This window comes from Melanotaenia boesemani, chromosome 4 (genome assembly GCF_017639745.1).
Source record: "Melanotaenia boesemani isolate fMelBoe1 chromosome 4, fMelBoe1.pri, whole genome shotgun sequence".
Lineage (NCBI taxonomy): Eukaryota > Metazoa > Chordata > Actinopteri > Atheriniformes > Melanotaeniidae > Melanotaenia > Melanotaenia boesemani.
Window position 1 is genome coordinate 7,507,795 of NC_055685.1, and position 13,046 is coordinate 7,520,840.

Consider the following 13,046-nt stretch of genomic DNA (forward strand, 5'->3'; position numbering starts at 1 on the left):
ATTTTCTTTAGTCTTTATATGTCAGTGCCAAACCTGACAGGGACATAGAGCAAGAGAAAAAAAGGGGGAAAAAGGACAGGATTAAAATGTGGAAATAACAGTTGTCTAGGCTGCCTAAAACACATCACAAAGAACAATATAAACTACCACAGTACTACATGATACATAAAGAAGATAGGAAAATGATATGAAAAAGTAGTCAAAAGTACCTGCAGAGAAACGTACCAACACACAAACATCAGCAACATTCTAGTCAGAAGCGGATGGAGAGACGAGCATGTTTGTGAGCATGCACGTGTGAATGTGCGAGTGTGGCCATGCAACATAGAGGAAATGTGTGCTTGCAAGGGTTCCGTGATCACGCTGCACCCCGAAGCATCCGTGGGGGATGGGGGGAGCCCTAGGCCCCAAAGGCCCAGCAGGTCCACAGAGCACCAAGCCCATGACAGCCAAAGCAGACAGAAAGGGAGGGGATGGAGGAAGGGCCACCTCTGACATTACTAAATAAAAAAGTATGGAAATATAATATATAAAACTAGTTCCAAAATCCTTTCTGGGAATTCTAAACCATAAATTTGAAAGAAAACACTTAAGGTCAAGCAGATTTTTTTCCTCCATGTAGTGCCTTTACACAGAAGTTAATGGATTATGTTTCTTTAGTTATTCTAACATAAAAACAAGCATGAGAAATAAAGGATAAAACGAGTACATTTCATGCTAGCAGCTGTTTAGCAGTTGCTAGCTTTTATACTCTGGTTAAACTAGCTCAAAGTAGCAATTTTTCCTAAACAGAAATTTCAATTAAAACCCTTACATTGGCATTTGGCTTTTTCTTAGTAGTTTAGTTTCAGAATCACTTTAGCTTAGTCAGACCATTGCAGACTGGAAGCAGACAGTCTACCACTGCAGCCTACAGGAGCTGCAGTGGTAGAGATGCTATGAAATCATTTATATATGCATTTCAAACTTTCTTCAGCATCAGTGCACAACCATTTTCTCACTTCAGTGACACCTCCCAGATCCCATGGCCACAATAACCAGACAAATTCTCTCCAGGATTTCTTTATGAAAGAAGTCATATCACTTGCTCAATGGTTTTGTATTATCATACACAAAATAAGTCAAATCCAAACTATACAAACAGTGTTGATAACAAACCCCTCCTGCACTCAGAGCAGGTTACATAAGTTTTCACTGCTTGCTTGTGTTTATTAAACATTCATCTTTCCATTATTCACTCATATTGTTCCTAAAAAAAATGTATTGCAAAAACTGTAATTCACTTCCACTAGTTCTCCGAGTGGATCTGATGAGAATTTTTTTTTTTTATTAAGGATCTTCTGCAAGTACTTTGATATCATCCAATGTCTGGAACTGAAACTCTAGTGGCTGTAGTTTGTAACCTGTAAATGGTTTAAATTCTCAAAACAAGACACTAAAAAGAAGTTTAAAAATGTAATTGTCCTGGAGGGAAGTTACTTATTTCATGTTCACAAATCCAGGCTGCGTGTTAACATCTGGATATATAACACCTGGAACAACATGTTGCATCAGTTTAGTGTTATGAGTTTTTGTTTCAGTAATCTGTGTGCCACATAGCTTTCATGCTGATGGTTGTGTGTGCTACAAGTTTAGATCTTCCAAACAGTCAAAGGTTCAATTTAAAAGTGAAATGTTGTGCAGGGTGCTTAATAAAGCACCAATGAGTCATTATTAAATATGACTGATTTGCAAATCACTGTTTTAAAACCTAAGCAGCATTGTTTAAAAAAAGTAGTAGGTGGACTTATAAAAGCAGTCCAAGCAGTGGCTTTTTACCCCATAGTTAAAAAAATTCCATATAGCAAGAACAATAATGACCAAGCACAGATCCCTCTGGATGTAACCTTTTCCCCTTTTTCTACAGCATACCGGCTCCGTCTTCCTGCTGCTGTATAGAAACGACCACAAAATTAAAAGCAAAGTGTTTCTTTGAGGAACAAATACAAGTAGAAATATAAGGCATTGGTATGAGAGGCCACTGAGCAACCCCTAAACAGTCAGTGGTACAAAAACACAGTAAGTTCTTCCTCACAGCTGCACAGGTGACTACACTGACACACAAAGAAGATGGGAGGAGGGTTTTTAAAGGCTTATAAAGTTACAGAACTCACTGGTGTACAATGACTGGAGAGGGGGTGTTTGTTTATCCTTCACTGTGATAAAATATCTAACCCCTACAACTATCTGTACTTTCTTTCATTATCTTAGTCCACAATCTTTAAAACCAAAACCAAACCCAGACTGTCCTCTGTCTGCATTCATTCACAATGTAATTGACCACAGACAAGCAATGACAGTCAGTAGATTGTCGGGCTGGCACAAAACCGCCCTAAAAAATTAAAAAAAAGGTTTTCCTTTAGTCTACTAGCAGAGGTCAGAGACGTAGTCAAAGTCCCGGAAGCCTTCCTGGTCTTTGCGGGAGAGAGAGCGGGGCTCGCGTGGAGGTGTGAGTGTTGGAGGTTCTGTGGTGAACTCCTCATCAAAATTACTGACGTCTTCTTTGTTGCGAATGGATGGCACGAAGGGAGGGGGCACCCTCCTTTGCAGCAGCGCCTCCCAATCCACATTCTGGAGGGAGATGAAGAAAAGGAGATGAAAAAAACCTTAATACTACAACTTCAGAATGAGCTGATTTTTTTTCAGCTTTCATTCAAGGTGTTGGGTTAACAGGATAAAGCTGCACTTCCAGAGTCATGAAGTAGATCTGTCAGGACTTCTGGGGAAATACTCACTTTACTTAGTATCAGCCTATGGGTAACAGGCTAATTGCTATGCTAAGTTTATCCAAACCTAAAGCTGCTTTAAACACTAAACATTCATTGCTGCTTCTCCAAGAGGGTCTTAACCAAGGATCACCAACTCCAGACCTCTTAGGCCAGGGGTACTCAGTGTGGTCCTACGAGCGCCGCGATCCAGCATGTTTTCAATGTATCCCTGCTCCAACACACCTGACTCAAATTAATGAGTCATTGTGCAGAACTTGAAAGGCTGTTAGATCCATATAATTTGATTCAGGTGTGTTGAAGCAGTAACACCTTGAAAGGCTCTAATGACATGCTGGAACTGCAAGTAAAGTACCATACGTAGTAGTATGCTGCATTAGATAAACTGTTTCCCCTGAAGAAGCTGTATAAGGCTGCATTTTTCTCCACTGCCAGCACAGCCACAGCCTGCTTTCCGGCCATGTGACGAGTTGTAGACCTGCTTTCTGTGTCAAAGACTGAGAGGCTTCATGTTACATAAAAATACTCAATATAAACTTAAAATCAGTATTTAAATGGCCACAACTTCTTTTTAAAATGGTAACATGTCTTATTATTTTTCTTTTTTCAAATAAATCCAATCATTTATTTCTTGTTGCTTCATTGACAGACTGTTAAAACAGTGATCAGTTTAGACTTAATTTTTGCAGCTGCAATGTTTTTTCTGCTTACAGAGATGGTAAAATACCCCCCCAAAACTGTATTTATTAATCTCTGTCATTAAGGCATTAACAGTAGATATTTGTAGAAAATGTCACATGACCATTCTGTGTAAAAATACCAATATTAAAAGCAGCTTAAAATATTTGTGCATTAATATTAAAAAAAAGACATGAAGACTCTTAATAAAGGAAACATCTGCTTTTTTTTTAAAGAGACCTGAAGAAATAGAAACCACTTCCCCCATGTCTAGTAGGGAAAGTTAACTGACTCAAAATTAAAGTGGTTGCCAAATTTCTTCATTTATTTCAGTGTATCCCACTTTACCTTTCTACTTTTTTTAAAAAAATCTCTATTAGGTTTTTATTTCATTCACATGGGATGGTAAGAAGCCTAGAACACGATTAAAATAATTGTTCAAGAGGTAGCAGACACAAGCCATTCATAATTTTAAAGACATACATAAACTGTATATTTGCAAGCTTTGACAATTTATTTTTGCAAGTTTCGTCTCCCTCACTTTAGCTTATTTTATTATTTTTAAGTCTGCCACTTCCTTCAGCGTCATGATCCTAACTTTTCGTACATACCACCACTTTCTGGTTTAGATGATCTGTTAGGAACTCCATTCAATGTTTAAAGATTTATTTCAAGAATTAATGACTGTAATAAAAAACACCACCCTTGCAAAGGTCAGCGCAGACTGAGTGGACAAATTAGACAAGGAACTGGATTTGGATGAGGACGATGCTCTGCAAAAATAAAAGGCATAAATTGCTCCAGAGTCCAATCTTCATGCTCCCTAGAACACTGGAGTTTTTTTTCCCCCGATTACCCTTACTGATTAGTTGTTTTTTTTAAGGCTACACAGCTGTTTAGTCCCAATCCCTTGAGTTCCCTTCATACTGTTCACATGGAAACACTCTTACTTTCACTATTAAACAGCCCTGAGTTCTACTGTGTTTTTTTTTATGACTTGATTTCACCAAACATTCATTCAAGATTTTTTTTCCAACCACATTTCTTCCTGAAGAAGGATGGTTCTCCTCTATCCTTCCAGTTTTTAATAATGAGTTGGACATTCTTAATCCAGTTTTAGTAGTTTCAGCATCTCCTTAGATGTTTTTCTCTGCTTGATGCCAATGATTTGACCCTTCTGAAACAGATAAACATCTTTTCCACAACCAACACAGTTGTTTAAGAAATGAAAAGCTCCTCACTGCATCACCAAGGGTTAAGTAACTTAGTGCCAGCTGAAACATCATCATCCATGCAGTAATTATCCAATGGGAGACTCTTACCTATGTGCTTAGGTAAATTCAGGTGCCAAGTCTTTTCTTTTGGACAGGAAGTAGATCATAACACAAATGAAAGCTGTGACCAGTGTTGAAACAGTCCTGCTGACTCAACCCATATGTTCTGACCATGTCCAGCCCAGACAACCTGCTTCTACAATTTTTAAAACATTTCCAGGGCCTCTTAATATTGATCTCCAACCCAACACAGCAATTGCCATATTTAAATAGAAGACACTGTACAATAAGGAAAAGTAATAAAACATTATTGCTTCCATGTTAAAGGAAGCCACTGGAAAAGAAAAAAATCCACCCAAATTGTTTAGTGGTCCAAAGAAGTTCATACAGTCAGATAAAATAAAATTTACTCTCTGGGGGTCCAGGGACAAAATTATTTTCTGTGTGTACCTATTTAGTACCACTTAGCAGCTCTCTTTTATTTGTAATTGTGATATTTATTCAGCCAAGTGAACAATATGTTCTGCGTAGTGGAAGATATATTTTTTGGCTACATCACTTAACACTTCCCACAAGTTTACTTACTCTGAAAAATGGCTGTTTCTTCACCTCCTCTGCATCCTTTTCTCCAGATCCCAGCCTCCTTTCTGGATTCCTTCTTAAAAGCTGCACGGACACAAGAATAAGAAGAGATGATGGTAGCGTGTGATTGTATGTCAGTGTGTTATCAGACAGATTTATGTAAAGAAAACGTTTTATGGAGTTTGTGTGTAAGGTAGCAAGATAGAAAATGTGTGAGTGTTCGTACTCTTCTCATGATGCCGATGGCCTCAGTGGAGAGGAAACGTGGGTAGCGGACTTCATCATTCACAATGCTGTCAAACACCTCCTCTTCATCATCCCCTGGGAATGGAGACTACACAACAAACAGGGTATAAAAAAAAGTGAAATAAACTCAATTTGACCAGTTTTAAAGACTTGAAATTCATAAAGCAATATTTTAACTGCAGTATGTGAGAGCTATTGTACATATATTTTAATCACTTTAACACCTGTGTAATGTGTTGGATTCTTTTATTTACAACCACATTTAAAACCTGAAAAGACCTGAACATCCCATGTGTTTGGATCAATATACTGTAATTATCTGTAGATTACTGGCATTTTACTGGCTAAACAATCACACAGATGATGCACACAGATCATCAGATGAATATAATATCAGTCTTAAAGAAGTTATAATGTGTGTTCACGCAAAAACTCATCCAGCTTTGAGTGTGGGTTTGTTCCCACCTCTCCCACCAACATCTCATAGATGAGGACCCCCAGACCCCACCAGTCCACAGCTCTGGTGTAAGATGTATCGGTGAGGACCTCTGGGGCCAGAAACTCAGGAGTACCACAGAATGTGCTGGTCCGATCTCCATAACCCATTCCTGCAGACAGATGAAACTGTTTACATTTTTCTCTTTAAGAGCTGCTCCCCAGGTTTTTCCCCCAAACCCTCTGGCTGCAACATTTTGAGAAACCTTTGTCCTATTTAACAGAAGCAAACAACAGACACACACCTTCTTTACACAGTCCAAAGTCAGCAATCTTCACATATCCATCTGTGTCTAGCAGCAGATTATCAAGCTTAAGGTCTCTGGGAAAGAGAAGAGATATAGGTAAGAAATGTCTCTTTACAATATTTCAACAAATACAGAAGGTTTTCTCTCTCTCTCTCTCTCACACACACACACACACACACACACACAGACACACACACACACACACACACACACACACACACACACAAAACAAACAAAAAAACAAAAGCAAAAAACAAATACAAATGTAAACCTGCTGGTGCCACGGGAATTAGTAATAATTATCCTCTGATATAATTATCCTGCATAAATAAGTGGACATTTCAGGTTCATTCATTCAGAAGTTTAACCTCTTCATTACAAGGCCTATTTTTCTTCCTCTTGTCTGAAATGAAAAACCCAAAATAAATGAAGTGTATCTTCACAACTACAAGGGCTGTGTGTATCTTAGTCTCTACAGAAAGCTTAGACATGTGAGATTACTACAGAAGTGGTCTCTACAGAAATTCACCTAGAACACAGCAGAGCAGTAGCAAGTGTCTAGTGTGGACAGCGAAGCCTTGGCTCACCTGTATACAATCTTATGGTCATGAAGGAACTGAAGTCCAAGAACCACACAAGCAGCATAAAACCTGAAGCCAAAGAAAAACATGTTACACAAACTCCACTGAAAGAGTAGAAAATGTTAAACTCATTATTGACAAGAGCATTATTTAGACCTCCAATGATCTTGACTAAAAGTACTTTGATAGCTAAAAAACAGCTGTGTCACTACTTTGGGTGGGACACCAGTAATACACTGAATTTGGTGGTTTTAAATCAAATGTGCACACTTAACTACTACAGTCCACTCCAGCAGTTTATAGACTTGGTTTGATGAGCATCCCTCTCCCTTTTTTGCTGTTTCCTGCCAGGAAGCCGTGACTTTATTCTTAAATCTTTTTACATAAAGCAGCTTAAACACGTACAAATCTATTACATCGGTTATAAAACAACAGTCTGAGTGTGAAAAACCTTTCAGAAGATTTTAATATTATTTCCAGTGTTGCCAAACTGGAAATGGTAAAGTATTGTACCAGGAGCTTAAAAATACTTTAGTTCGAGTTAAATTATTGTACACACCCAATTTACATCCTGTTGGGGCTCAGGACCATCATTTTTTAATATTCTATTCTATTCTATTATTTTTCAATAATATATATATATATATATATATATATATATAAACTATATAAAGAATCTAGCAGAATGGTTGAAAAGAAGCACCTCATACAGAACAGCAGCTCAGGCCTGCACTGAACAGCCCATATAAGTGATACTTGCCAGTAACCATCTTCTGTTTGGCTTATCTTTAATCATCATGTAGAATAGGGTCATTCAATTCGGTCCCACGAGAGCTGCAGTCCTGTAGGTTTTTTATGTTTCCCTGTTCCAACACACCTGACTCAAAATAATTAGTCATCATTCAGAACTTCAGAGGCTGCTGGATCCATTTAATTTGATTTAAATGGATTGATAACCTGCAGGACTGATGCCCTCATAGGACTGAACTGAATAGTCCTGATGTACAAGGTCCTGGTCCATCAATGGCTTGAGATGGACCTTGTTTACACATTAGTAATAAACTGATCTAACACTTAAATTTCTCTCTGGAATTAATAAAGAAGCCTATATTTAACCACTTAACCTGAAAACTTACCCTGATGAAAAAAGCACAAAACAAGGCACCAAGACTATTTGCAATGATGCATTTTAACATGAAAAACACACCAATACAAACTTAAAGTATGTTCTTTGAACTAAAACATCAAGTAAATGGTATAAGAGTCTTGTTGCAATGTTGGGCTCTGATAAAAAGCAGCATGAGTTTTATGCTGTGTGTAGCCTCAGCTTTAGCCAAATAATGAAGAGACCAAATTATTGTACATTATGGTATTTTTAGAATTATTGATTGTACATCGCACAGAGGGCTTCATTATTGCACAAATATGATAATTATGGTGCATCTGGCAACACTGATTGTTTATAACAGGTGTTGGTCATATTTTCTGAACAAGAAACAAAACCAAAACTCTTTCGCAGTCAAATATGATACAACAGAGAAAAGTCTGGTTTACAAAGTTATTATTTTAAGTGGCATCATATGCACAAAAACAGCTATTATTCACTAAGTTGTTCCTGTCTCTCCAGTACAGATCATGCAAGTAAACTCAAGTTCATTTAGTGGGAAAATACCAGTGCAAAAGCCAACTGATTCTATGGTAAAACGCCCAGTTATTAACTCTTGCTTAGTCTCTTTAGGCTGGGCAACCCCTCCTTGTAAATTACAGTGAGCAAAAACTTTCAAAATAAAAAATAAAAAAACAGTTGCCATCTTGATTTGATAAAGTTTCTCACTGTACAGAGGACAGTAATCAATAAATCTCTCAAGATTTAAAAAATAACTTCTCTTTTACAAACACACATGTATATAAACATGGAGATTACATACACAGCTCGTGGCTCTTTGAAGATGTCTGTGTGGATATGCATCATCAGATCTCCTCCGGCTGTGTACTCCATCACAAAACACACGTGCTCTGATGTCTGGAAGCAGGCGAACAAGTTCACCAGGAAGGGATGATGCGACATGTTCACAATCTCAAAGATGCGCTTCTCACACATCAGACTGGGCGAGGAAACAGCAGTAGAAGAGGCAAAATAGCGTAAGCAAGAAAAAGTAAAAAGGTAAACTCACAGATGAAGTGTAACCATGGTGATTTAAGATGCAGAGCCACAGATGATTTCTGTGCACAAAAATGGCTAAACACACAATCATATGAACGGAAGAATAAACACATCCTCACACCTTTCCACCTCGTCCCGAGCAATGATGTCTCCTTTTTTCAGGGCTTTGATGGCATACATTGTTCCTGTCTTCTTGTACTCTGACAGCAACACCTATACACAGACAAACACACACAAACACACTGTTACGGCCACTGCCGATTGCTGGCAGCTGCGGCTCGTTACTGCCGTTGATTGCCTGTGTTGGAGGCTCTGTTTGGAGCATGGATGTATTATAAGAACCTATATTCCTATTATATTATAGTTCCTATAATACATCCATGGTTTGGAGTGGCTGGAACCAACACACCTCAGTCTCCTCCCTTCTGATTGGTCCAACGATTAGCCAATCAGCCTGCAGCTTATTAGGAAGCCAAGGTTGAAAAAGGCGGCCACAGCAGCCAGTCAAGAGGGGGAGAGCTGGAATGGCTCAGGCCGCTTTCCCGCTCACGCTGTGTGTCGTGGTAATCACCTTTGTGTGTTGTGGTGTTTAACTTTGGTTGTGATTAGTTCTGTGTTGGGCTAGGTTAGAGTGTTTTTGTCAACGGTCAAATTAGTTTATGGATCTGCTGCTTTTTATTTGGTTTTAGGTTTCACCCCGAGTTGCAGTTATGTTGTGGGTTGCACTCGGTGGATTTCTGGCCTATGTTTGGTTTGTTTCTTTCAGCAGGTCCGCTAACCCCAGCACTTGTTTATTTTGTGTATTTTCCGTTACAGGTTTTCACTCACCGTTCACGGGTTTTAATAAAATGTGCTTATTTTAATTCACCATCTGTCCTCAACGTTCTTTCTTTGTTGCACCCAATCATACCCCTATACAGTATTGGGTCGTAACACACACACACACACTTTGTTCAGTCCAATCCCTGAGCTTGTAAACATGCACTTTTAGTTTTAATGAAAGGAAACAGTTTCTAATGTTAAAAGATGTTTCCATGTTACTTTAAACCAAGATGCTCAAGAAAGAGACTCTTGTTTTTATCGTAGAACACCGTACAAGCTGATGAAAACAATGGACGATTCTTTACATCCTCTACAATACGGTGAGCAAACAGTGAGACACTTCTTCAAGATCATTCCTACCTACTGCAACACTGCGATTTTTGATTTCATTGTTATTTTTGAATGAATGATGATGAATAAGTACGATGCAGTAAAGGAAAAGAAGAAGTCTTTACATCTTTGGATTGAAGGCTTCAAGCAGTCATCATGTGGAAGTACAAAATATCATCCAACCACCCTTTTTCTACACCACTCATTCCAATTCAGTATCGCAAGGAAGCTGGAGCCTATCCCAGCATTTACAGGCGAGAGGCAGGTACACCCCGGACAGGTCACCAGTCCATCGCAGGACCAACATGATGAAATAACTGCTCACACTCATTGCTAAGGAGAATTTAGAGTGACCAGTTCGCCTAGCCACATCCATGTCTTTGGACTCTTGGAGGAAGCTGAGTACCTTGAGAGAACCCATGCAAACATGGGGGGAACACGCAAACTCCACACAGAAAGGCCCCAGTTTAAAACCCACCTCCCCAGCCGAGGCTCAGACCAGTGACCGCCCTGCTATGAGGCAACGGTGCTGACCACTGTGGAGCTGAGTCTATATGTACACTATTATATCCAATTCAATGCAAGTCCCTGAAAATGTTTTATGTAGTAAAAAGCTAACTTGGACATATCCTCAAATTAAAGTTAAAAGACGACCCTTAAAGTCAGAGGCATTTATATAAAAACATAAATTCAAATCAAACTTTATGGACACCTAAAGCAGTTTTAACACACATATCAAGGTTGTAAGTTAATTAAAAAATAAGAAAAAGGAAAAAAAAAGAAAAGGAAAGGAAAAAAAAAAGAAAAAATGGATGACTTAAACATGTTTTGTGAAACGTTTTAAATGACACAAACTGTGTTCAAACATCCTTGCTGGATGTTTGTATCTGTAGACATACTGAGCAACAGGTTCACTGCTTTGTGTTATCACTGAACTGTTTGGCAAACCTTTTTCTAAGCATAAAGAAAGTCAGTTTATTGAACAGTACCTTCCCAAAATGTCCCCTTCCCAACACAGCGATGAGCCTGAAGTCCTGCAGGGACAGAGGACCTTTCTTCTGCCTACTGGAGAGTGGATACCAAATATAACACATTATAACTGTAACACATACTTGATGGAGGACAAACAGGACTTTTAGAAATAAATAGAAACATATAAAAGCGATGGTGACTGGAAACCTGTACATCATTTATACTTGTTTACAATCATTCACTCTCACACTTAGATCAGGTAAATTTACAACTGATCCTGAGTGGACATTAGAACGACCCAGACTGCTTCCAGTTCAGAACCAGAACTAGAGCCCCAACAAGAAATATTTATACTCTAACAGTGAATGTGTATGACACGTTGTTTCAGTGTGTGTACCTGCTAACAGACTGAGTACGGACAGGGGACTCGGGGATGAGATCTCGGGAAGGGAGGGGCTCGACGACTGGCAGAAGGTCCTATTGGAGAAGATATCAGGAAGAGACATAAAGGATAAGACATGCAAAGGTGGGATAAAAAATAAAATAGTGTCTGCTCTGTATCTTAAACTCATGCCGTATTTTTCCATCTCCAAGGAAATGGTCATTTCATTTTTTTCCACACTAAGGTCACATTTTTATCAACCTGCTGCAGGGAAATTGGCCAGCCAGTTTTCTGAATTCATCTTTGTTTCCAACTAGATGGATGAACTGTGACACTATGATAGAGGAAACATGAGACGTAGACTTGTTGTAATCAGGTTTGGGTAGTCATTTTTAACCACATTCGCCTCCTACGGGATGACTGTAACAATTGGAAAGAGTCCTGAGACATAGAATTCTGTAATTATTATCAGATTTATTTAAGAGAATTAGAAACAGTCTTACAGAGACAAAAGTTAAACTGTATCAGCCTGAACTTGGTTACTGGGAAGGATTAAAAGGTAAATTAATAAATCAGTCCTGTGTAATAAAGTAAATAAAATCATAAAAACTATTGATTGGAAGGAAACTGGATCTGGAATTTACTGGTTCTGAACAAAGGTGATTAAAAACCCTAATTTTGTGTTCTAAGTTGTAGTGTTGTGATTAAAGCTGAACGGCGTGTTAATTATCATCAAACTGTCCACACCTACTCACTAAGTGTTTTCTGGGATAGCTTTCATGTCATGTTTATTCATCATTTCGCAGATGCTTTTTCTTCATTTTACACACAATCTGAGAAGAAGGGCTGGGAAGATTTTACTGAATGTCTACTGACTGTAATGTCCTCTAGTGACCAGCATTAATCACTTCTCTCTAAATACACCCACTGAAAAATAAAGGGAGAAAATACTTGAATTTTTCCTTTTCTGTTTCACAACTTCACTCAACCAGTTTCACTGATCAATCTCAACAACTAAATAGTTTCAGTTCTTCTTATTCAACTCCTCCGGTTTTTCCTCAGTGAGGAGCTGAGCTCCAGATTCTAAGCCTGGACCTGACTGGAGAAGGACCATTTCATACATATGTACTCGATGGTGAGACTGTAACCATTTTTTGTTTATTTTTCCTCCAGTTCATCTGCACATGCATTTTCTGACAATCCCTCCATCAGTAAATGATATTTTTTTCTCCAAGGAAACAATGATGACTACATTGTTGGGCAATAAATGTTTGGATGAGGATCCTGGTGGACTGGTCACACTGGACATAAACCTCCACTTATGTTCTTTTATCTCACTTCAGATCTCAGTGGGTTCATTTGTTCAGATCATATATGTTTTTTCTTATAAACATGTTTCACATTTGCACCTCTTAAAGGTTTCTGAGCATATGCAGCACACTGCAGAGCTTCCAGGTGGAAGCATAAACAGAAATCTGTCCATTCTGGATTAAACACTCTGTTTTTG

The 13,046-nt window shown here is 38.5% G+C and overlaps 1 protein-coding gene across 2 annotated transcripts in view; it reads right to left on the minus strand.

Annotated features, from left to right (window-relative positions):
• Positions 1-1,082: 1,082 nt before the first annotated feature.
• pkn1a (protein kinase N1a) overlaps positions 1,083-13,046 on the minus strand; it is a 59,580-nt gene continuing 47,616 nt past the window's right edge. For both annotated transcript variants that reach the window (XM_041983229.1, XM_041983228.1), the window contains exons 14-23: positions 11,555-11,634; positions 11,175-11,250; positions 9,155-9,246; positions 8,798-8,974; positions 6,876-6,938; positions 6,286-6,362; positions 6,011-6,153; positions 5,526-5,633; positions 5,303-5,383; positions 1,083-2,610 (exon numbers count right to left, since the gene is read on the minus strand). In XM_041983229.1, coding sequence (XP_041839163.1) covers positions 2,407-2,610; positions 5,303-5,383; positions 5,526-5,633; positions 6,011-6,153; positions 6,286-6,362; positions 6,876-6,938; positions 8,798-8,974; positions 9,155-9,246; positions 11,175-11,250; positions 11,555-11,634 — 1,101 coding nt within the window. In that variant the 3' untranslated portion in view covers positions 1,083-2,406. The remainder of the gene's footprint in view (positions 2,611-5,302; positions 5,384-5,525; positions 5,634-6,010; positions 6,154-6,285; positions 6,363-6,875; positions 6,939-8,797; positions 8,975-9,154; positions 9,247-11,174; positions 11,251-11,554; positions 11,635-13,046) is intronic.